This window comes from Myotis myotis, unplaced genomic scaffold, assembly GCF_014108235.1.
Source record: "Myotis myotis isolate mMyoMyo1 unplaced genomic scaffold, mMyoMyo1.p scaffold_m19_p_20, whole genome shotgun sequence".
NCBI classification, from domain to species: domain Eukaryota; kingdom Metazoa; phylum Chordata; class Mammalia; order Chiroptera; family Vespertilionidae; genus Myotis; species Myotis myotis.
The window spans coordinates 311548-334709 of NW_023416325.1; the positions used below are offsets into that span (position 1 = coordinate 311548).

The following is a 23162-nucleotide window of genomic DNA, read 5'->3' on the forward strand; positions in this document are numbered from 1 at the left end:
GTCGGTACACAATCATTTGTGAGGTCTATGGCTAATTCAGATATGAAGGGAAGCACTTCCAGAAAGCTATCATAGCAAAGTGTTGTGCTTAATCTCCAGGTGTTCCTCCCACCCTGGACTACTATAGGCTGCTGGCCACCCTGGCTCCTGCCAGTCATGTCTTGCGAGGGAGTTTTTTGTAATCTTCCCTCCATAATTAGGGAGATAGAATGAAGAGCTCCCCATAAGGCCACTGAGTGCACTGGTCTCTGCTTTGGTATCAGCTGGCTTGGTGATAATGAGCCAAATCACTGGCTAGTGAAGCTCTGAAAGGACAAAGCTGGCAGCTTAGCGGGGAAGATGGACACAGCGGCAGTTCAGGTCATTAAGTGCCGGTCCACAAAGCCCACTGTGGGGGACACAGAAGAGGGACATCAGCCCAAGAAGTCAGTACTTCTCAAAAGAGCTGGTGTTGAGGAGCAGCATGTCTTGGTGATAATGCCTCTTTGATGGACATGTGCTACCCTGACACTCCCTGATACTGTAACCTTTCCAACAGGTTTCACACCAGGACCACAGCAGCTACTCGGAGATCCATTCCAAGGCATGCGCAAGCCCATGAGTCCCGTCACGGCCCAGGTCCAGCTGAGCTTTCTCAAATGCAATCTATTACTTGCTTTCCACCTTTATTATTATTTATGGGGTGGAGAATTAGATTGCTATAATTCTTGGAGGTGGTTTTAACTGTAATTCCGGTTCAACTATAATTCAAGTAAAGGCTAAAAAATTGGTGAACAGCTGAAGTCATATTTAAATAGTTAAAACCCTCTTTGGTGGACAGCACGATTTAGTCAGGTTGCAGCATGTAATTTCTCTCAGCTGCTGCTGACGGAGAGTGAAGAGAGACCTTTGTATAAAGTTCAGTGACCGTCCTCACTCTTCTGACCCTCTGCCGCTTGTGTCCAGCAGATGAGCCAGCTGGAACTGCAGCAGGCAGCAGCTTTGGAGGGGCTGGCCCTGCCACACGACCTTGCAGTGCAGGCAGCAAACTTCTATCAGCCTGGTTTTGGCAAACCACAGGTGGACAGAACCAGAGATGGATTCAGAAACAGGTAAGTTACTGACCCTACCCTTGTGGGGATTTGCAATTTAATTTTCCTCAGATTAGCAAATTAGTTATCCGCAGTGTAATTCTGTTGTAAACACGGATACGTTGTACACCGCATGGTGAGAATGCCATCTCATCCAGATGTGCAGTGAAGGGAAAAATGATTGAATTCTGCCTGGGCATAGGCTTCTCCTCCTGTATGATGCTTTTTTATATTCTTGATTTAAAGGGTTCATCTTTTCGAATGCAGCTTATTTGCAGTTACGCCAGAAAATGATGGAAAGTAAAACTACCTAGCTTCCTCCCCCATGGCTTCCTTGTTGAGTGATCAAACTGTCTCTTGATGTGGGTTTGCTGATCAGAGCAGTTAAATGATTACTGACCACTCTCCTCCTGTTCTTTCTGCGAGTTGCAACAAGTAGTAAAATGGAAGGAATCATAAGTTGGGGGGTAGGGGAGTAGCAACATTGTTCTTTTTTATTAGAAAATAAAAAACTGCATTAAGCAAATGTGCAAGGCAAACTCCTTGTTAGCTACCCAGAAGCTGTGTGCCCTGTCCCCTTTATGCTCCCATAAGTGTCTAGCCTTAAAGACAGTTTAGTCCTATTCATACAGTACTTGGAAATTAAGAAGTATTTATGTTTTGATGTGATTCTTAAAATTTGCCACATCTGTGTCTTAGTGTCTTGCTTCAGCTAGTTTTATATGCTGACATTTTCAGAAAACATTGAGACTAGTAAGTACCCTGTAGCCTTGCCTAAAGGCATTCTATCCTTAGTAGCCCTCAGCCTAGAGAGCTCAGGACTAGTCTGCTAAGGCTCTGTCATTGGCTTTCTCTCTACAATATGTGTCAGTGGAGCCTTCATGTTTAGATCAAATGTCACCCTCCCAGGCCTTCCCTGAACACCCTGTGTTACGTTGTGTCCTCCAACAGACATGCCTTTCTCCTTCTCTTCCTTTATTTATTGTACTTAGCACCTTCTAGCATACTATTTTTCGAAATATATCTTTGTTGATTTCAGAGAGGAAGGGAGAGATGGAAACATCACTGATGAGAATCACTGAGTGGCTGCCACCTGCACGCCCCCACACTGGGGATCAAGCCCACAACCCAGGCATATGCCCTGACTTAGAATCCAACCATGACCTCCTGGTTCATAGGTCAATGCTCAACCACTGAGCCACACCAGCCGGGCTCTAGCATGCTATTTAATTTTTGTCTGTGTCCCTGCCCATAGTAACCCCTCTCCACTCTGCAACAAGAATGTAATGAGGCCAAAGTTTGTCTATTTTGTTTACTACTGCATCCCTAGCACTTACAATAGTGTCTAGCACAGCCGTGGGCAAACTACAGCCCGCAGGCCGGATCCAGCCCGTTTGAAATGAATAAAACTAAAAAAAAAAAAAAATACCGTACCCTTTTATGTAATGATGTTTACTTTGAATTTATACTAGTTCACACAAACACTCCATCCATGCTTTTGTTCCGGCCCTCCGGTCCAGTTTAAGAATCCATTGTGGCCCTCGAGTCAAAAAGTTTGCCCACCCCTGGTCTAGCATATAGTACGTGCTCAAGTACGTTTGTCAGAAGGAATAAATTAATTATACCTTATGCAGAATCACCTGATTTGGGGTTTATATCTTAATCACTCAGAATACTGTTAACCTGTCTGTCCCCTCGTTGTCATGATCAGAGTCTCAGTATGGCAGCAGTAGGGCTTACCTGGTAGAGACTGGAAAGAGGAAAGAAGTCATGGTTTAGGATTCCCATTTGCTCATGATTCAGAAAACTTCAGAAGCAGGCTGTACTTGGGCTTGGGCCTTTGTGGTACTGGGTCTGACCAGGCTGAACTGCAGTGGAGCTTTCATTAGCCAGTGAGCTCACACATTCATTCTTCTCTCAGCCTATTTATATCTTCAACTGTTTCCGGTTTTCTTCCAAATTAAGGCAGAATGAGTAGAACGTCCGGGATAGAATGCAAGTCTGTTCTTAACTTCACTTGGGAGGCCTGGGATCAGCCTTGTGTGTAGACCAGGAGTGGTGGGGAATGCTGCATGGAACTAGGTCTTAAAATAAAATAGCTGAAACTGTTGGCGCTGTATCTGATTTGAGTCAGTGTCTCACAGAGCATCAGTTCTATGCCAAGCACTATGCTAGTCAGTGTTGCTCCCTCCCCTCTAGAGCACAGCCTGGACCACAAGATGAAACTTCTCGCTAGCCTACCTCACTCGTAGTCTGAAAATAAACTATACATGAGCTGTGGATAACCCTACATTCCCAAGTCCTTACCAAGTCCCTGTACCTGTTCCTTCTACCTAAATCCTTGTTCTCATCTTGTAGCTTCTCATTGGTCACACCCAAGTTAATGCAGCTCCTTACCAGGAAGCTTGTCCAGTCCCTGCAATAGACGTATCCTATCATTCCTTCTACCCCTCATTTTGCCATGACACCTTGTTGGTACCTAATACCTGAATGCTTGGTGTGTCCTAGGTTAGTGAGCATCTCCCCCACCAGATGAGAGTTCTTGCAAGGCCCAGGACCATGTTTCAGTGAGCTTGTCTTCCCTCAGAACTTAGCATGTGGTTTTGCATATTTAGACTTAGCAAATGCTTGGGAAGTTGAATTGGATTAAGGGAAATGTTGAAGTCCTAGGCTGATCTTCAGTATGGTGTGGTTTTAGGACTCAGAGTTGAAGCAGCTCGGGGCTTACACTGATACTTGGTTTGTTCACAGGCAACAGCGAGTGACCAAGTCACCAGCACCCGTGCACAGAGGGAATTCCTCTTCCCCTGCCGCCTCCATCACAAGCATGGTCAGTGACCTTTGCCTTTGTGAATGACCTCTAGGGTTCTAGGTTTCTCCCTGTTTGGTTGTGCCTATGTTGTATCACTGTAACCCAAATGTCCTTGAGTGCCTTCCACAGGAATCATTGATTTCACTCTTTCAGACCTGTCTGTCTATTGGGTTTTCCCCTTTCAGTCTGTTGGGGTTTTAGTTAAAGCCCTTACATTGGGGAAAGTGTGTTTCAGCAAATAGACAAGTATGGCTGGAGCATACAGATGATATGTAGTATATTCAAACAAGTGAACAATTGGAGTGGGGAGGACAGTGTGAAAGGCAGGGGGTGTGGTGGATGGGATGGTGACCGGGGTCAGGTCATGGGGAGTGCAGTGGTGAGTTCACAAATTCAGCTCCAGATCTCTGATACGAATTAAGACTGGGACCAAGGGGTTTGCTTTTTGTGGAGACAAGTTTAGTTTCACAGCTGACTCATGTGCCAGCATTTTCTTTTAAGTTTCCTTCCCCACAAATTTTATCACCTAGTTAAATCTGACAGATGTGGGCAAAACGATCACTCTGTGTTCAGGATCCCAAGTAGGTCTTTGTACTAAGCACCTTGAAGGCAGGGTCCAGAAGGATGTTTTCTGTTCATAATTCATTCCCTGTCTCCTGCCATCATGGATTTGGGTTGGTTAATAAGAAAAGTTGCCTGCATGATAGTCATCAAAGTAGAAATATGCAGTGAAGAGATAGGAACAAATGACCCCAAATGGCGAGTTCTAGTAGCTGAGGAGAATAGGAAGATAATTTTGAATTTTCTAGTAATATAACAAGTCCTTAAATTATGTTTTGTTCAAGGTCATTTGGTTATAATGTTGATGAGATGCTGTACATATAACTCCTGTTTTTATCAACTAGCCTATAGTAAAATTGGTTTCATTATATGTCACTTAGCTCAGAGTCACAGAGCCTGTCAATAATGTTAGGTGAGAACTTGATGATAGAGAAATTTAGGCTCTGGGGTTGTCTCTGAAATGTCCTTTCCTGGCTGGAAGTGTTACTGCTCCAGGGCGTATTTCTGGGCATGCTCTCCCCCTTCCAAGCTAATGCCCTGGCTGGGGAAGTAGCTAGCTGCACTGGAGGTCACCGTCATCAAGTTAAACCTTTATGTACAAGGAAGTCTAGGTTTTGATGAAAGTCAGTTGTAAGGGATGATGCACTGGCCACCATCCATTTGCCCCATCCTGTTTCGTTACCTCTAGTAGCTAGAGACCAGAACGTTGGCTTTCACATGTCGCCAATAAAGGGACTCCTCAATTTGCTTAGTTTGTCCAGTTAATCTCGGCTTGAGTAGCAAAGGTATTTAGAGCAGTGCTAACACTAATTGTTCTCTGCAGCTTTCTCCTTCCTTCACCCCTACCTCAGTGATTCGTAAGATGTACGAGAGCAAAGAGAAAAGCAAGGAGGAGCCAGCATCTGGAAAAGCAGTTCTTGGTGACAGTAAAGAGGACACTCAGAAGTCCAGTGAAGGTACTGCAGAGCTGTTGAGGGTGTATTGCCCAGATAGTATGTGAGAGAAGGAGCATGGATTTGAGTGCTGACCAGCATGGCCTGATTCTCTGCAAAGCGCTAGACAATGCCCTGACCGGTTTGGCTCAGTGGATAGAGCCTCGGCCTGCAGACTCAAGGGTCCTAGGTTCGATTCCAGTCAAGGGCATGTACCTTGGTTGCGGGCACATACCCAGTAGAGAGTGTGCAGGAAGCAGCTGATCAGTGTTTCCTCTCATTGATGTTTCTAACTCTCTATCCCTCTCCCTTCCTCTCTGTAAAAAATGTAAAATAAAATAAAAGCGCTAGACAAGATCCCTGACTGCTCTAGACCACATTTCTGTTTGACATTGAGAAGGTTGGACCAGCTCATAGTGACTTAGCCGCTTGAAAACTCTGACCAATCTAAGAGTACTAGTATTAGACAGGAAGGGATGAGCTTTAGGTTTGGATTCTTATTTAGGTTCAAAGTAGAATTATTAGTACATCTATTTGGCAAATTGATATAGTTCAACCAGTTTTACTTCTGAAAGGTTCTCTCCAGTCTATAGTGTGTGTGTCCAACAAACTCTGCAACGGATGAAGCATATAGGAAGTGTACCAAGCCTTTTAGAAGTACATAGAAAATGCTGACAGGCTTCTTTTAGGAATTGCAGTTGAGATTGTTCAAGACATGGTGAAACATTCCAATGTTGGGTTTACAGGCCTGGGTATTAGTGTAAGAGCTTTTTGCCTGTGAGGAAGTTTGGGGTGGGGGGAGGAAATCCTGTTGGTCTTACTTAAAAAGGCAGTTAAGATTCCTTCACCAGGTTCTAATTGCTATTTGAACTTTCTGTTATGATGGATTTGCATAATTCTGATTTTTACCTTAGGCTTTGAAAAAGCATGTTAATCCCAAGCAGCTGACTAGAATAGGACGAGCTCCCACACAGATCCAGACCATAGCCATATGGGCAGAGCAAGGTGCCCAGCTGAATTACATCACCAGAAATGCTGTGCCAGGCTCACTTGCCCAGTAGCTATTCCTGGGTTGAGAGGATTTTAAGAATAAAAACTGGGGCTTAAGAGTTACATTGTTTTTTTAACTTTAGAGCCTTTGGGTTTTTAAAGTGTAGCAAAGATAAACTCTATTCCAACAAAGTGCTGAAGACAGGAAAACTTGGGGTCTGCTCCCAGCTCTGTCCCTGACTACCCCTATGGCCTTGACTGGGCCTGTTCATAAGGCAAATTGATGTTTCCTAATTATGCAATCCTCTAAATTTGTTGAGTGGAGCCAAATAAGGATTGTGAGCTTTCTAAGAAGTGAGATTTAACACCCCCCCCCCCAAAAAAAAAAAAAAAAGATTTACTGGATCATTGGGAGGACAAAGTGTTTGGGAGTTTGCCAACACTAAAAATATTCTGTCTGGATCTCTACAGAGAATCTCTTGTCATCCAACTCTGTGCCCAATGCTGATCGAGACTATTCTCCTACCACAAATCCCAAACTGTCAACATTGCAGCGGTCTTCATGTTCCACCCCACTGTCCCAGACCAGCCGTTACACCAAAGAACAAGATTATCGACCTAAAGCAACTGGGAGAAAAACACCCACCTTGGCACCCCCAGTTCCAGGAACACCTTTTCTCCGTCCTGTCCACCAAGTTCCCCTTGTCCCCCATGTCCCAATTGTTCGGCCTGCTCACCAGCTTCACCCAGGGTTGGTCCAAAGGATGCTGGCCCAGGGAATACATCCACAGCATCTTCCAAGTTTGCTACAAGCTGGTGAGTTTCTGCCCTGCCATGACAACAGCTGCTAGAACTAATAAAGTGCTGTGCTGTGGGAGGTTTTCATCTCTAGAAAGATGTTACTAGATTTTTCCATCTAACTGGTGGATAGTGGGTCCAATCCAGTCCACTCCTTACTCTATTAAAAGATTAGGAACCTAGCTTAAGCATTTTTCACTCTCAGTAAACTTTCAGATCAGTAACACTGTACAGTGAAGCTTGAAAATTTCCAGGTAGATTAAGATTCTCACCAATTTCTTCTTTCTAACAGGTGTGCTTCCTCCTGGGATGGATCTGACTCATTTACAGGGAATATCTAGCCCAATCCTGGGTCAACCCTTTTACCCTTTACCTGCTGCTAACCACCCTCTCCTAAACCCTCGTCCTGGGACACCTCTGCATCTGGCAATGATGCAGCAGCAGCTACAGCGTTCAGGTAGGTTCAGGAATGGGCCGGGTGAGCTGGGTGTGGCTACATAGGCTTAAAGTCTTGGACCAGTTCCCAGTGAGGGGGATGAATTGACATAGACAATTCATTCTTTAACTTATCCTGCAAGACTGGGATAAGGGTATAACCAAGACGAAGATGATGTAAACCAACCTCTACGGGATTGGGAATTCCTGTTCCTGTAAAACAGAGAGCCAAATGTGCTCTGGTGCTTTTTTGTCCTTCGCCTCTTAGGAGCTGAAAATCCTTCCAACAGAGGTTCCACATAGGGACTGCCCAGAATAGATGCCCTCTCGCCAGCTAATGTTAGTGCTTCCGTGATGTGGCTGCTTGCTGTGGGACATAGTAGTCATGTCATCTACTAGGGTGTCTTCTGAATAGCTCAGCTTTCCAAGGTCTATTTTCTGGCATTTTGCAAAGGAATTTCCTAGAATAAATCATCAGGTAAAGAATTCTGTTTGGAGTTTTATGGATAGAGTTGAGTGAGGCAGGACCTGATACAGTACTTTCCCCCTCCTGTTCTACCTCTTCCTTTTTTTAAAATGTATTTATTGATTTCAGAGAGGAAGGGAGAAGGACAGAAACATCAATGATGAGAGTCATTGATCAGCTGTCTCCTGCATGCCCCCTACTGGGGATCGAGCCCACAACCCAGGAATCGAACCTGGGACCCGTCAGTCCGCAGGCTGATGCTCTATCCACTGAGCCAAGCCGGCTAGGGCATAACTCTTCCTTCTTATTCCCACAGTTCTTCATCCTCCAGGCTCTGGTTCCCAGGCAGCAGCTGTCAGTGTTCAGGCGACCCCACAGAATGTGCCCAGCCGGTCAGGCCTGCCCCACATGCACTCCCCACTGGAGCACCGCCCCAGCCAGAGGAGCAGCTCCCCGGTGGGCCTTGCCAAATGGTTTGGCTCTGATGTGCTACAGCAGCCCCTGCCCTCCATGCCTGCCAAAGTCATCAGTGTGGATGAATTAGAGTATCGACAGTGAGCAAGGCAGGCAGGCTCACCTAACCCTGGACCTATGGTGGACTCTGCTTGGTTTACAGGCTTTTACTTTGGAGCACTCTGTGCAAAGCTGTTTAGGAGGCCTAGGCATCTGGTGTGGTCTGCATGATGGAAGCCTCCATGGTCTGAATACAGGATGCACAGTCCTGTCAATGCCGGAAATAGTCTTTCTTTTTTTGTAAGATATGTGAATGAAGTGCTGGTGTCTTCACCAAGAGGTGGCACCTAAGGGTTCTGAGGAAATAAATGTATAGACCCTTATGTACAGACCTGTGTATAAATAATTTTTGTATATACATATAGGATAGCTTTTTTGAACTTATACAGCTGTACATAAAAAAAAAGTAGCTGATATTAGTTAAACATGTGTCTAGTTTGTATTTCTTTCACTTGTACATTTGGGACTTTCTCTTTGGGTTGATTAAAGTTGCATATGCTGTGAATGAAGTGAATGGCATTGCTGTGTTTATTTCCTCCTGAATCCCTCCCTCCTTGTTTCCAACCAGCTGACCTATCAGGGTCAATAGGTTCCTCATGGGAAATTAATCTGGTTTTAAGTTTTTCTTTAAAACCCATGGCACTGCCCTAGCTGGTTTGTCTCTGGATAGAGTCGGATGATTCCAGTCAAGGGCAAGTACTTTGGTTACAGGCTCAATCGCCAGTAGGGGGCGTGCAGGAGACAGCAGACCAGTGAATCTCTCATCATTGATGTTTCTCTCTCTCTCTCCCCCTCTCCCTTCCACTCTGAAATAAAAAATATATATATATTTTTAAATGGACCAGTGACATCAAGGCTTATATCCTACAAAGTGACTGGATACCAGGCCTGAGGGGCTTATCTTCTGAGCCGAAAGACAGTGCGCGCTGACACACTCCAGAAAGACTCAGAGGGAAACTGCCACAAGGAAGCAAAAGAAACAAGTACTAGAAAAGCCTGAGTGTGCATAAGCCCGCATCCTCGCCCCGCCAACTGCGAGTCCTAGCTCACGCCACCGACAACCTATTCCTGCAACTGTTTCCCTTCCTGATTTCCTCGGGCTGCTTCATCCCTTTAACCCGTAATGAAATCATCTTGGACTTCTCTTCCTCTAAAGAGCAAGTCAGGCACCAGGTTTACATTTCTCCTCTGTACCTATATGCCCACCTCCCATGTCCATACCCTCACTAGCCAGTCCACACCAAGATTTTTGCCAATTTCCCATTAGCCAAGCAATCCCTTCAAAATCCCTTATTCCCAACCCCAAACCTCTGATTATGCCCTTAATAGACTCTCAAGTAGTCCTGACCACACCCCTCCTAATGCAGTCTCCCACCGCCTTACGTAACACGTTACGTATACACACAAGGCTGCTCTGATCACACCGGTTGCCTCACTTGCAATGTTCTGCCTCCATGCCTTCAACCAGGTTATGTGGTTGAGGCCGGGACTGCCATGGGGGTTCAAGCAGAAAGGCTGGGCTACAGAAAAAGGGACATTTAGTGGCCAACCTGGCAGCATGGTTCAGCTGAACATTCAGCCCAACACTGACAGAGGGCTGTGCTCTGACTAGGGCAGGCAGGGAGCCCAGGAAAAGCACAGGAACCAGTGACAAGAGCCAACATTCGGCACACACTGCTAAGCATTTTACAAGCACCACATCCCTTAATACTAACAATCTCCACTTTAGTAAGTGCTATTACTATCTCCATGTTATATGAGGAAACTAAGGCTTACTGAGATTAAGTAATTTGTGCAAGGTTCCACAGCTAATTAGAAGTTAACCTGCAATTCAAACTCCAATGTGCCTGGTCAGAGTATTTTACTCAGTGACCACACATCGTCTCCCAAATGGGCTAGCCTTGCAAAGAATAAGCAGTTAACTTAAGTCTTTCGGCATCATATGAAGACCACTTGAAAGGACTAAAGGCCACAGCCAGTTGGAAGGATTTCCCATGATTAAACATCAAATTAAGATGTTGCAGCCCAGCTGGTGTGGCTCAGTGGTTGAGCGTCAACCTATGAACCAGGCAGTAATGGTTCAATTCCCAGTCAGGACACATGCCAGGGGTTGTGGGCTCAATCCCTGGTGTGGGGTGTGCAGGAGGCAACCAATTGATGTGTTTCTCTCATGTCAATATCTCTCTTTCCCTCTCTAAAAATCAATGGAAAAATATCCTCGGGTGAAGATTAAAAAAAAAATGTTGCAGTCAGCTCTGGCTGGTTTGTTCAGCAGTTAGAGCATTGGCCCTGTCAACCAAAAAGTCATGATTCAATTTCCAGTCAAGGGTACATACCTCAATTGCAGGTTCAATCCCTGGTCCCAGTCAGGGCTCATGCAGGAGGCAACCAGTTGATGTCTCTCTCTCTCACATCAATGTTTCTCTCACTCTCGCTCCCTCCTTCCATCCCTCCCGCTCTCTTCCACTCTCTAAAGATCAATGGAGAAAATATCCTTGGGTGAGAATTAAAAAAAAAAAAGTTGCAGTCACATTTTTATCCAGTTCACACTCAAGACCAAGTTCCCAAGTAACCCCTTATCCAGCTGCCTCGCTGTACATACCCATCCACATTTAGTCCATCGCAAAACAAATTCTGACAATGACACATGACCTGCACACAGCCAGCTGGCCGTCAGGTCCTTTATGCAGTTCAACACACAAGGTGACACCAAGTTAAGACAAGTGTTCCAATTTGGGTACCTCCATCTCCCTCCCCTGAATCCTGATCCAGTGGTTGCCAAAGCCAGAAGGGGCTTGAGGTGGGGGGCTTGGTCATGGGGAAAGCTGCAGTGGTTGGCCCAGCAGATAGGCAAAGGGGAAGGCTTCACTTCTTCACAATCTGAATGACATCCTCGTCCTCCAACGTATGGTCTTTACCCACTTTTTGAGGATTGTGTTTCACAGAGAGACCCCAGACCAGAGCACTATATGGAAGGGAAAAAAAACAGTCAGTATGAACAATCACCTAGCTCAGTGATGGCGAACCTTTTGAGCTCGACATGTCAGCATTTTGAAAAACCCTAACTTAACTCTGGTGCCGTGTCACATATAGAAATTTTTTGGTATTTGCAACCATAGTAAAAGACAGACTTATATTTTTGATATTTATTTTATATAGTTAAATGCCATTTAACAAAGAAAAATCAACCAAAAAAATGAGTTCGCGTGTCACCTCTGACATGCGTGTCATAGGTTCGCCATCACTGACCTAGCTTGACTACCTGGCAGCCACCTTTCTGCTCAGGTTTAGCATTCAGGCTCTTAAGAGCTACAGTCCTGCAACAGTCAAGGATCCTTCTGCCTAGTCAAAAATCACACTCAAAATTCATTCAGAGGCTTTAGCGTCCCCAGCAGTGTGGCACACTGGAACCTTCACATACAAAGTAGCATAGACTTGGAAATTGTGTAATTCCTCATGTTCCAAAGCCAATTTAAGAAAGTCAAAGAGAAAAAACACAAATGAGAAGTGTGACAAGATGAGCTTAAAATTAAGAAAGCATGGGTTTATTATAGAGAAATACCCTGAAATCAGATTGGAAATTAATTCTCAGAAGTACAGTGTCAGTTATCGACTGTTAAAGAATACCAGTTTTTATTGGTTCTACTAAAACTATCAGTGGTATCTGATAAAAAATGTAGGACTTCCTTCCTCAGCCATGCCAGGAAAATTCTCCCTATCAAGAAACCATAACTGGGCCCTGACCAGGTAGCTCAGTTGGTTACAGCATCGTCCCAATATGCCAACGCTGTGGGTTCAATGCCCGGTCAGGACACATACAAAAATCAACCAATGAATGCACAAATAAGTAGGACAACAAATCAATGTTTCTCTCTCTCTCTCAAATCAATAAGTTAAAAAGAAATATATAGCCAAAACCGGTTTGGCTCAGTGGATAGAGCGTCAGCCTGCGGACTGAAAGGTCCCAGGTTCGATTCCAGTCAAGGGCATGTACCTGGGTTGCAGGCACATCCCCAGTAGGAGATGTGCAGGAGGCAGCTAATCGATGTTTCTCTCATCATCAATGTTTCTAACTCTCTCTCTCTCTCCCTTCCTCTCTGTAAAAATTCAATAAAATATATTTAAAAAAAATATATATATATATATATATATATATGGTAAATGAAGATAATTTTTATCCATGGATCTCAAGTACTAAAAATATGTAGTACTACTGATGGGAACTGGTAAACAAGACACTGAAACCTGCCTCACAGAAGCTAAGAACTATGTACAAAAGGACAGAAAATGGTGGCCATATTGCTATTAATGCCATGCTAAGAATTTCCACTTAGTGAAATCAGTAGCTTACTGGGAAAAGAAGGCACCACCTACGTGCCCGTGATACTTACTATTTAAATTCCTTAATAAGATTTTTGTGAATCTTCATGCAGAAATCCTCCACTGTGGTCCTGGAGTAAGGCAGTACCACTGGGGATGTGTAATCTGGCAACTGGCCTTTGGGTTTGGTGTAACTAGAAAGAGAAGAAGCAGAGGTTGTCTACTTCTTGGAATGCTTCATGTGCTGAATGCAAATCAGCCCTCCATCACCTCTCAGAACAGGTGCACATAACCCCCAACTCGAGAAAAAAGTGCCCTCAATATGGCCTAGCAGATGATAGGAATTAATTTGTGTCTCCAAAGACTTTATGTTAATGAGCTCCACAGGACATCATTGTAATCCAGTCTGGTTTAATTCCCACAGCAATATTACCCTACCCACTAAGACTTACATCCTCACAAGTTTCAGATAGTCCCAGATCTTTTCCAACAGGTCATCAAAATTCCAGCGGTGATGAGCAGAGATGGGTACACAGTGAGGTACCTTATAGATGATATCCAATTCCTCAATGGAGATCTGATCAATCTTATTTAACACATAGATACAGGGGATATAAACTCTAAAAAAGAAAACCAGGACATTAGTCTGGAGCTGCTGACAAGACTGTCAGTTTGATTATCAGTACCCCCTCATCCAGAATCCTAAATCAGAGACTCTCCAAAGGGATCATATGATGCAGATAACCCCCACCCCCTCTATCCCACAAAAATGAACTTCCCACCAAAATAAAGTAGAACATCCAGAAAGTGAACTACAGGTAACAAAACCCAGGCTCTAGTTCCAGCCATGCAGCTAACTGAGAGAACATGCTACAGAGAAAAGAACACAAGCTTTAGAGTCATACAGACTGAATCTACTCATAGCTCTTTCACTTTCTACATATGTGCCCCAGGACAGGTCTCAGAGTTGATTTCCTACAAAGTTGTTTTCAGAAATGTAAGAATGTAAATGTATTTCTAATAACATATTTCATGATAATTTTTAAAGAATAAAAAAAACTTGCCCAGCTGGCATGGCTCAGTGGTTGAGCATCAACCTATGAACCAGGAGGTCACAGTTCGAGTCCTGGTCAGGGCACATGCCCAGGTGTGAGCTTGATCCCCTGTGGGAAGCGTGCAGGAGGCAGCCAACCCATGATTCTCTCTCATCATTGATGTTTCTATCTCTTTCCCCCTCTTCTTTCCTCTCTAAAATCAATAAAAATATATTTTTTTAAAAAGCACTTTAAACAAAAATCTGGCAATGTCACAATCCCAATGTCCAATCAATGTGGCAGCTAAGGTTAGTATTAAATAGGCAGGCCACAAATTCTCAGGCTTCAATTATCTCACTAAATGCCTAAATCAAAGCACTGGCTTTATTTTCAAATGAGGATCAAATAAATTCATCCAACCAATTGGAACAAATGAACAGGAAGGCAACTAGAAAATATTATATCCAAATGCCAGAAATAATTTTAACAGTAGTTTCAATTATTATTTAATTTCAAATATTAATAGTAGTAATGTTTCATGGATTAGGGTTTTAGCTAATGCACCCTTAGGTCAGAGAGAACAGACACAGCCCGGCCTACTCTGAGTTCTGCAGGATAGCCTCTAGGATTTCTCACATGGGTTAATTCTAGGAGCGAAGACCGAAAACGTAGTCTCTTCAACCATCGTATGACACAGAGCTTAGGGGACAGCCTAGTTCACAGCAAGTAACTGAAATGGGGAATCAGACCATCATAATGAAATTTCAAAGCAAACAAGGAAGTTAGAAAGCAAGATCAACCCTTTATAGCCAAAGAAACCAAGGCCCACTAATATTGGAGATACTAGCACAACTACAGTTAGAATCAAGGTCTGCCACATTCAGGATCCAATGTTGTTTCCATTAAGAGGCTTCAAATTCAAACTCGGGCACCAGACTGCAGTCGGTCCATACCTGTTTCCTTCCACCACATCAATGAGGTCATCCGCTGTGGCATCGCTACGCAGAGTCACATCGGCATTGTGAATTTTGTATTCAGCCAGAATGCTCTTCACAGTTTCCGCATCCAGCTCACTCTGAGGGCACTGAATAGACATAGAAGACAATGACTGGTCAGAGAGCAAAAACAAAAACTCCCAAGAGTATCCATGGATGAATCTGGGTAACCTTAGCTAAAGTGCAGCAAACTCATTTCTAAAGACTGCTATCCTGGATGAGAGTAACGAACTTATAGTAGGAAATACAAAAAACTAAAAATCTTTCCAAACTCTAGGGAAGGTGTTATGGCCTGAATTGCGTCCCCATAGCCCCCACCCAAATTCATGTTGAAGTTCTAGTATCTCAGAATATAACTTTTTGGAGATAGGGTCTTAAAGCGGTAATTAAGTTAAAATCACATGAGTAGGCTCATATAATGTAAGAGCAAGAATTTTTGTCTATTTTGCTCCCTTTTCCATCCACTCCCCAGAGCGTAAAGCAATACTTAGCCCATGGTAAGCACTCTATTAATCTGTGTTGAATAAAAACGTGGCATTGGCCGATCTACCTCCTGCAAACATAAAATTGGTCTATACCCCCATACCACCTCAAACAGTTAACCCAAAAGAGGAAATGAGAGTCTGACTCTTATCCTACTCTTGATTCTTGTCAATCATTACAAGGTAATTATGTTACTTCAATTAGTGCTAGAAGTCCGGTAATTTCCAAATGACACTGTCCCTTAGCTCAATCCATTCCACCCCAGTGTCTTTAGCAGCCTGCCTCATACCACCTTATCCCCTTACAGTGGCTGTGAGATTAATGCCTCCTTTATCCTTCTTCTTAAAGCCAATGTTGGGAGGTTTGCTGTTCAAGCGAAGGCCAAAGCCTTCCAATTCATTTTCAATGATCTTCTTATGTCCCAAGGGTTTTAGGACATCCAGAACAATCAGGATCAGGTTACACGTTCGAGCCACTGAAGAATTAAAAAATAAAAGTTACACCCAGGCAAAGTTCATTAAAGATTTAACTAATACAAATACTCAAAAGTATAGGGGTGAGGGTGAGGGTGGGAGTAGGGGTGGGGGAGAGTTCCTGCACTTAACAGACAAAAAATGTTTTTGTAAATAGTCGGCCTATGAACCGGGAGGTCACAGTTGAATTTGTGGTCAGGGCACATGGCCAGGTTGCAGGCTCGATCCCCAGTGTGGGGCATGCAGGAGGCAGCCAATCAATAGTTCTCTCTCATCATTGATGTTTCTATCTCTCTCTTTCCCTCTCCCTTCCTCTCTGAAATCAATAATTTTTTTTTTTTAGATGAGGTGATAGTGTGCAGACACTTTAAAAAAGTATGAAGGTAAGTAGAAGAAACAGTTGAAGAGTTGACAGTATAGTTGTCAAAGGGGAGTGACAGTGAAGGTGAGGAGAGGTGGGGTAGCAGATTGTTGCAATTTATGATTAGCCTTTCATAAGATTTTACTTTAAATAAACAGAAAAGAAGAAAAAGCATGGGTGGAAATAAGGAAACCTCAGTTCTAATTCCAAATCTTCCATGAACACTGCAACACTGGACCAAAGCCCTTTACCTCTCCTGTCCTTAGTGTTTCTCCTCAAATGGGGATCTGAGGTCCCTTCAAGTTCTGACATTCTATTCTGGTAAGAATCGGGTAAAACTATGCCCTTCACTATAGCATCGTCTCCAAGTCCACAGTCCCCAGCTAAAGAACATCTGGTAAAGGAATGATATTCCAGGATGGTGGCCCTGGACCACTCACCTGCAATGACTTGACGGCCTCTACCTTTCCCGTCCTTGGCACCCTCAATGATACCCGGGAGATCCAGGAGCTGCAAGATTGGGGGTAGGGGGGTAGGGGGGAGAAATGGAAAAACTTATTATAAATCTGAGCAGATCACATAGAATGATTTATTTCTCAGTATACAAAATTTAGGAGATATAAATCAAATGTTCCTTATGAGTATATGAATATTATTTCAACTAAGCATCTTCTAAATGTCAGCTACAGGCTTTTTACATACTTTAGTTTAAAATGCCTAACAACCCTATAAAATAAGGATATTAGCTGAGTTTCATAAAAGTGGTGATTTACTCAAAGTCACAATCCTAATAACTCAAGTAAAATTATAACCCACATTTTTGGAGCCAAATGCATTTGTCTCTATTAATATCTTTCAATATCACCACACTTCTTTTTAGAGAGAGGGGAAGGGGAGACCAAGAGAGAAAAACATCCATGTGAGAGAGAAACATCGATTGGTTGCTTTCCGCCCACGCCCAGAGTAGGGCCAGGGATTAAGCCTGCAACCGAGGTACATGCCCTTGACTGGAATCAAACCCAGGACCTTCAGTCCAAGGGCTGACGCTCTATCCACTGAGCCAAACAGGCTAAGGCTGATCATATTATTTATTAAAAGTTTCTAATAGCTCCTAAATTAGGTACAAGATAAAATTCAACTTCCTTAGTAGGTACACAAGGTCCTTCATAATTCCACTCCAACCTACCTTTCCAGATTCAGTTACTAACACTCCCTGTCCCACACCTAAGCTCACACCACAGCAGGCTGTTCACCATTATGGCTCCCTGAAGTAGCCCTTTACCTTTACTGGCTGGTGAAATGCCTTTTGAACATCAAGACCCACCTCCAGCCCTAGCAGGTTTGGCTCAGGGGATACAGCATCCGGCTGTGGACTGAAGGGACATGGGTTCCATTCCAGTGGATGCCAGGGCGCATGTGGGAGGCAACCAGTCAATGTGTCTCTCTCACATTGATGTTTCTCTGTGTGTGTCTCTCCTCCTCCCTTCCACTCCTCCAATGTCACTTTCTACATGAAGTCTTTTTTGTTTTGTTTTGGTCTTACCAGACCTCCCCCACACCCAATCCTCAGATGAAAAGTAGTCCCTCCTTTCTCTGTGTTTTCACAGGTCTATCCCACTGTGTACTGATTGGCCTTACTGCTCTATCTCGCTGCTAGACAATGATCGGGAAGCAAAGACCAGGTCTGGCATAGGGAGAGCTCCCAATAAGTGCTTTTTAAATGAATGAAAGGATGGGTTCCCCCCTGCCTTGTCCTGCAGGACTGACTCACCTGGATCTTGGCACCTTTGTATCTGATGACGCCAGGCACAGTGGTCAGAGTGGTGAACTCATAGGCTGCCACCTCAGAATACACCCCTGCCAGGTTACTGAGCAGTGTCGACTTCCCCACAGATGGAAAACCCACAAACCCAATTCGAGCATCACCTGTCTTGGCCACATCAAAACCTAAAGCATCAACAAATATCAAAAAGAGGAAGAAAGTTATCCCTGAGTGTTGAGACTCATGTAATTCTTTTCACATTCTGGTTACCTATCTGACGAGGACCTACGTCTGCAATTTTGTACAGTTTACCTCTAGAGTAGAACTTAAGCATACAAAATCTCACTACAGCAATTTGCAATGTTTAATGGACTTTTTAGGTTTTCTTTTTTTTTTTCCTTTTTTTCTTTTTACAATGGCTGCAAACAGGTTCAAAGCCACATTTGTGGCCCTTCTCTAGAAAGTGTACAGAATACTGACATTCCTTTTTGTTCCTAACCTTCTCTCTCTCAATTTCTCCGGCTTACGCTTATTCTTCCTACCTTCGTGTCCCTTGGCATCCATTTCCTTAATTTTTATCTTGACTGTCTATGTGTATGTATTTCTGTAAGCCGATGTAAATCTATCGGTATAAAATACACATCAATAAAACCCTAATTTATTTAGATAATATCCACTTGCCTTTGAAATCAGCAGAATAAACACAAATCAAGACTTTAGGCTTAGAAAGCATAAATCTTCTCTGATAGAAATTTAAAAATTACTTTTGGGCCATGTGCCTGTATTATTTGGATTAAAATTACACCAGAGGAAAACAAGGTTTAAGGACAACACAAACCTTCTCCTGGCCCACCGCCGCCTCCGCCCTTCGGAGTAATGAGCTCCCTGCGAAGCTTGGCCAGGCGAGCCTTCAGCAGCCCCAGGTGGTGCGCGGTGGCCTTGTTCTTCTGAGTCCGAGCCATCTACAGGGGAAGAATCACAGCCCCGAGTCAGAAGCAGTCCCGACAGGCTCCAAGACCCAGAACAAATGCTCCCCCACCTCCGAGAGCAGCGGTTCTCCACCTGTGGGTCGCGACCCCTTTGGCGGCCGAACCACCCTTTCACAGGGGTCGCCTAAGCCCATCCTGCATATCAGATATTTACATGATGATTCATAACAGTAGCAACATGACAGTTATGAAGTAGCCACGAAAATAATTTTATGGTGGGGTCACAACATGAGGAACTGTATTTAAAGGGCCAGAAGGTTGAGAACCACTGTCCGAGAGGATGGCGTTTTCTTCCTCGGTCCCTCTCAGGTCAGTATACCTGTACCCATTTTAGTCAGATGTTAAAAAGAGTAAAAACCCATTCTCTCCAGCACCCGGCCCATTCCCCTCATTACAGAGCAAGCAAACGGGGTGTCTAGAGAAGAGACCTGCCGTTACCAGCAGCGTCCACAGATGAGACTAGAACGCATCCGCTGGTTCCCTTCCCGCTGCTTGTACCTGCTGCGCCCCGTACCACACAGGGCCACCCCTCTCCCCGGTTTCAAGAGCGACAGAATCGCACGACCATCCGGGTGGAATCGACCGCCTCCACAGGTGTCGATCCACTCCCAGGTCCTACCTCCGGGGAACCGAGCCGTCAAAGCAGAGGCTGGGGGAGGTGGGGGGTCGAGAGGTGATGAGGAAAGATACCGAAGCGGGTGAGCAGCCAGGGCGGGAGTGAGGCAGCAGGACTGGTACGTACACACACACAATCAGAGACTGAGAGAAACAAACTGAGCAAGGAGCGTCAGGGCTGGAGTAAGGAAGCAGGATTCGCTGCACACGCACGTACGTGTACACACACGTGTACACACTCTCTTAGAGATTGAGAGAAACAAACAGAACAAGGAGAATCAGGGCTGGAGTAAGAAAACAGGATTCGGTGCACACGCACGTACGCACACATGTACGCACACGCACACACCACACACACAAAGTACGTGAGCAGTCAGGGCTGGAGTCAGGAAGCAGACCTCGGTGCACACGCACGTACGTGCACACACACACACACACACACACACACACACACACACAATTAGAGATTGAGAAAAACAAACAGCACCAGGAGCACCAACCAAGACGCAGTGGTGTGGAACGCGGGCAGGTGAGGAAGGGTTCGGGGAACGCGGGCCTGGACTGAAGGGAGTCGGAGAACCCGGGCCTGGGCACAGGGGCGTCGGGGGGCGCGGGACCAGATTGAGGGGAGTCGGGGGGCGCGGGCCCGGTTCTGACGCGGCTGAGGGGAGGTAGGCAGGAGCGACACCGGCGAAGCCAGCACGCTCGGGCGGACGGCGAAGCGCGCGTGGCGCCCATTACCTCGGCCTCGATCTCCGCAATCTTGGCTAAGGTACTGCTCATCGCGGCGGGTCGCGGGGGGCTGCAGCCACCTCCACACTTGACTGTCTCGGTTCACACACCCGCCGGCGGACCTGCCACAGCTGCCAGGCACGACGGTGCGCACGCGCGGGACTTTCCCCAGTTCTCGCGAGAGAGCCCCGCGCGAGGTGCCCCGCGAGATCCGCCGCGTCCCGTCGGCTCCTCCCCCTCAGCCAACCCCGCCCCGTCCCGCCAGCCAGCGCGGTGTCATAGAGCCCGCGGGAGCGGGGGCCAGAGCGGCCGCCCCAGCCCGTGCCTCCCGGAGCGCGCGGAGGGTCGCGCGCCGCTCGGCCCCGCCCCGCCCCGCCCAGGCCCGGCGCGGGGTGTCCGGGGGCTGCTCCCTGCCGCGGCCCAGGGCCCGCAGCCCACAGACCCTGGACGGCGGAGAAGCGTGCGCTGCAGCCTTCCACCCTCTCTTCCTCGCCAGCGCCTTACGGGTCCCGGAGCCCCTTTTCGTGCTGGGGGGACGCCCGGGCGGACTTACCGGACCCCTAGGTTGATGTAGAGGCCGATCTTCAACCTGTCCCGCCCTCTTGGCAAAAAAGAAAATGCTCCTTTTTCATCACTCACAACTATATTTAGGTATCTGTTTTGTTTACCCCCCCAAATCCCGGGTAGAATGCATGGCACATGGTGAGCCCACAATAAATGCAAGATTAAATGGATAATGCCCAGAGAACCGGTACTGAAAATTTTGAAGCTATATGTTAACGCCCATCGATAGGAAAACCGATAAATAAATAATGGTCCTTCTAGGCTGTGAAATACTATTTCAGCCATTAAAGTGTACATTCGTGTGGTCTGACTCAATAGATCTCCAGGATATATTTTTTAAAAAACACCTATGTTATGATCCCATTTGTTTGTGTTTATTTTAATTAGATATTGGTGTTCATGTAGGAAAGTGCATTGTTTAAAGGCCTGAATGAAAGGACACACTCTCAACTTCTTACACTGGGATGGGATGCAAGGAAAGGGAAGCGGTTCACTTGTCATTCCATACATTTTGTCGTTGGAATTGTGTACAAGCTGACTGTGTCCATGTGACATTTGTGTAATAATAAAGTTAAAAATTTCAAAACACTCCTCTTTCCCAAGCGTCTCGTGAAGAGGAAGCCAAGATGTCCAGGAGCTGTGTGCTGGTTTTGAAATCTGCTTCCTGTGGGATCAATGAATTCTTGTTGATAGATTGATTGATCCATTGGGAGTGGCGGGCCAGGCTTAACCCACATGGCTGGCCTCCACTCAGCCCCAGGGAGGGAAGTTTATTTATTTAAATTTGTAAGTAAGAACATTTCCAACTTGCCAGAGACAGAAAAGGAGGTTTTATTGGGCATAAAGGCGGGAATCGAGAGAGGAACGCTTTTACACAAGGTCCCCAAAAGGGTCCAGGAGTTTTGTTCTTCTTTTCTTTAACCTCAGCCCTTTCATAAATAAATTAAGGGGTGATGAGGTAATTAGATCCCTGCACGATCAGTAATGGAGGAGGGAAGAAGAGGAGAGGAAGTCCAGCTGGAATGGGATATGATCAAAGATCAGCCTTAAAAGTCAGATAAAATCAAATCAGCAGACCTTCCCTAACTTGGAGTACTTAAGGAATTAATCGGCTGACAAGATCAAGGGCATCACAGCTCTGTGAGTAGGTTCTCCTTAGCAAATCTGTCATAGGAGACCTGCCGATAAGTTAACTACTTCATCGCTCACAGACATCCCGGGACCCACCTTGGAAGCCCCACGCTGTCAAGAACGTGCCAGAGGGTAAAACTCATCTCCGCCAGGGTCCTGGGTGGCCATCTTATTCATCCAACAAATACTTAACTGAGCTCCAACTGCTGCCTGGCACTGTACCAGGGCTGGGGACAGAGCAGAGAGTGAATCAGACACTGTCCTTGAACTTAAGCAATTCCTAGGTTAGGAGGCCAAGACCAGACCTTCAAGCTGTAGGCTCCTACAAGCCTTGGGTAGCCCAGGTCTGCTTGGTACCAACCACAACAGAGGGCCTGTTTTGCATGATGGCGAAACCACTCATGGCTTGGCACTGTGTTTCTAACAAAACAAAACAAAACAAAACAAAACAAAAAATAATTAAAAATAAAATGGAGGGAAGACAGAAAAGCTTCATCGCTTGCCGGGACACTCCAACCACTCTGAAGTAATTACACTTCTCCAGATGTGTGAGGGTTCTCTGGAACTTGTTTTTTCTGCTCAGTATACTATTGCCCCACCCTTTCTCTCCACCACCCAGATCTGGCCTAAGTCTTCCTCATCGTCATAGTTTTCTGATCTGCGTAATCTCTGAGAAGCATTCTTTGGCTGAGTAGGGGCCCGCCTCTGGCTTCCCCACTCACCTCGGCCCAACCAGGGTGCAGTCACTCTGCTTCTCGACTTGTCTGACTCACCACTAACCCCCGAGCCCACGAGGGAGGAGCAGGATATATTCCCAGCACCAGCAAAAGTGCAGCTACAGCAAACTCTTGAAACATGTTTATTAAACAAATGAAAATAAAAACAAGAAAACAGAAAAAAAATTTATAGAAGCAGAAGAGGGGTTTTTTGTGTTTTTTTTTTAATAAATATATTTTATATATTTTTTTACAGAGAGGAAGGGAGAGAGAGAGAGAGAGAAACATCAATCAGCTGCCTCCTGCACATCTCCCACCGGGGATGTGCCCATAACCAAGGTACATGCCCTTGACTGGAATCGAAGCCGGGACCCCCCAGTCCGCAGGCCGACGCTCTATCCACTGAGCCA

At 45.4% G+C, this 23162-nt stretch overlaps 2 protein-coding genes and 1 long non-coding RNA gene across 13 annotated transcripts in view; 2 read left to right on the forward strand and 1 right to left on the reverse strand.

Moving 5' to 3' along the window:
- Positions 1–9086, forward strand: part of EIF4ENIF1 (eukaryotic translation initiation factor 4E nuclear import factor 1) — a 33322-nt gene extending 24236 nt beyond the window's left edge. For 5 of the 10 annotated variants that reach the window (XM_036353160.1, XM_036353165.1, XM_036353162.1 and 2 more), the window contains 7 exons: positions 539–618; positions 949–1091; positions 3822–3900; positions 5267–5399; positions 6837–7181; positions 7456–7620; positions 8381–9086. In XM_036353160.1, the coding sequence (XP_036209053.1) occupies positions 539–618; positions 949–1091; positions 3822–3900; positions 5267–5399; positions 6837–7181; positions 7456–7620; positions 8381–8622 (1187 nt within the window). In that variant the 3' untranslated portion in view covers positions 8623–9086. Of the gene's footprint in view, positions 1–538; positions 619–948; positions 1092–3821; positions 3901–5266; positions 5400–6836; positions 7182–7455; positions 7621–8380 lie in introns of those variants that run through there. The other 5 variants (XM_036353168.1, XM_036353166.1, XM_036353169.1 and 2 more) reach the window with 5 other exon arrangements.
- Positions 9087–11212: 2126 nt separating this feature from the next.
- Positions 11213–20507, reverse strand: DRG1 (developmentally regulated GTP binding protein 1). Of its 2 annotated transcripts, XM_036353215.1 has the most exons (9): positions 20351–20506; positions 18844–18967; positions 18015–18190; positions 16684–16753; positions 15715–15884; positions 14885–15015; positions 13350–13517; positions 12969–13091; positions 11213–11542 (listed from the first exon to the last, which is right to left on the reverse strand). In XM_036353215.1, exons 1-9 carry the CDS (start codon positions 20390–20392, stop codon positions 11443–11445), a joined length of 1104 nt encoding a protein of 367 aa, XP_036209108.1. In that variant the 5' UTR covers positions 20393–20506; the 3' UTR covers positions 11213–11442. The 2 variants fall into 2 exon arrangements, with proteins under 2 accessions (XP_036209108.1, XP_036209109.1); XM_036353216.1 differs by lacking the exon at positions 12969–13091 and having other exon boundaries at positions 20351–20507.
- Positions 19862–21264, forward strand: LOC118678113. Its single transcript, XR_004974751.1, has 2 exons — positions 19862–20138; positions 20838–21264. It is a non-coding gene; the product is annotated as an uncharacterized LOC118678113 (long non-coding RNA).
- The last annotated feature ends 1898 nt before the right edge of the window (positions 21265–23162 follow it).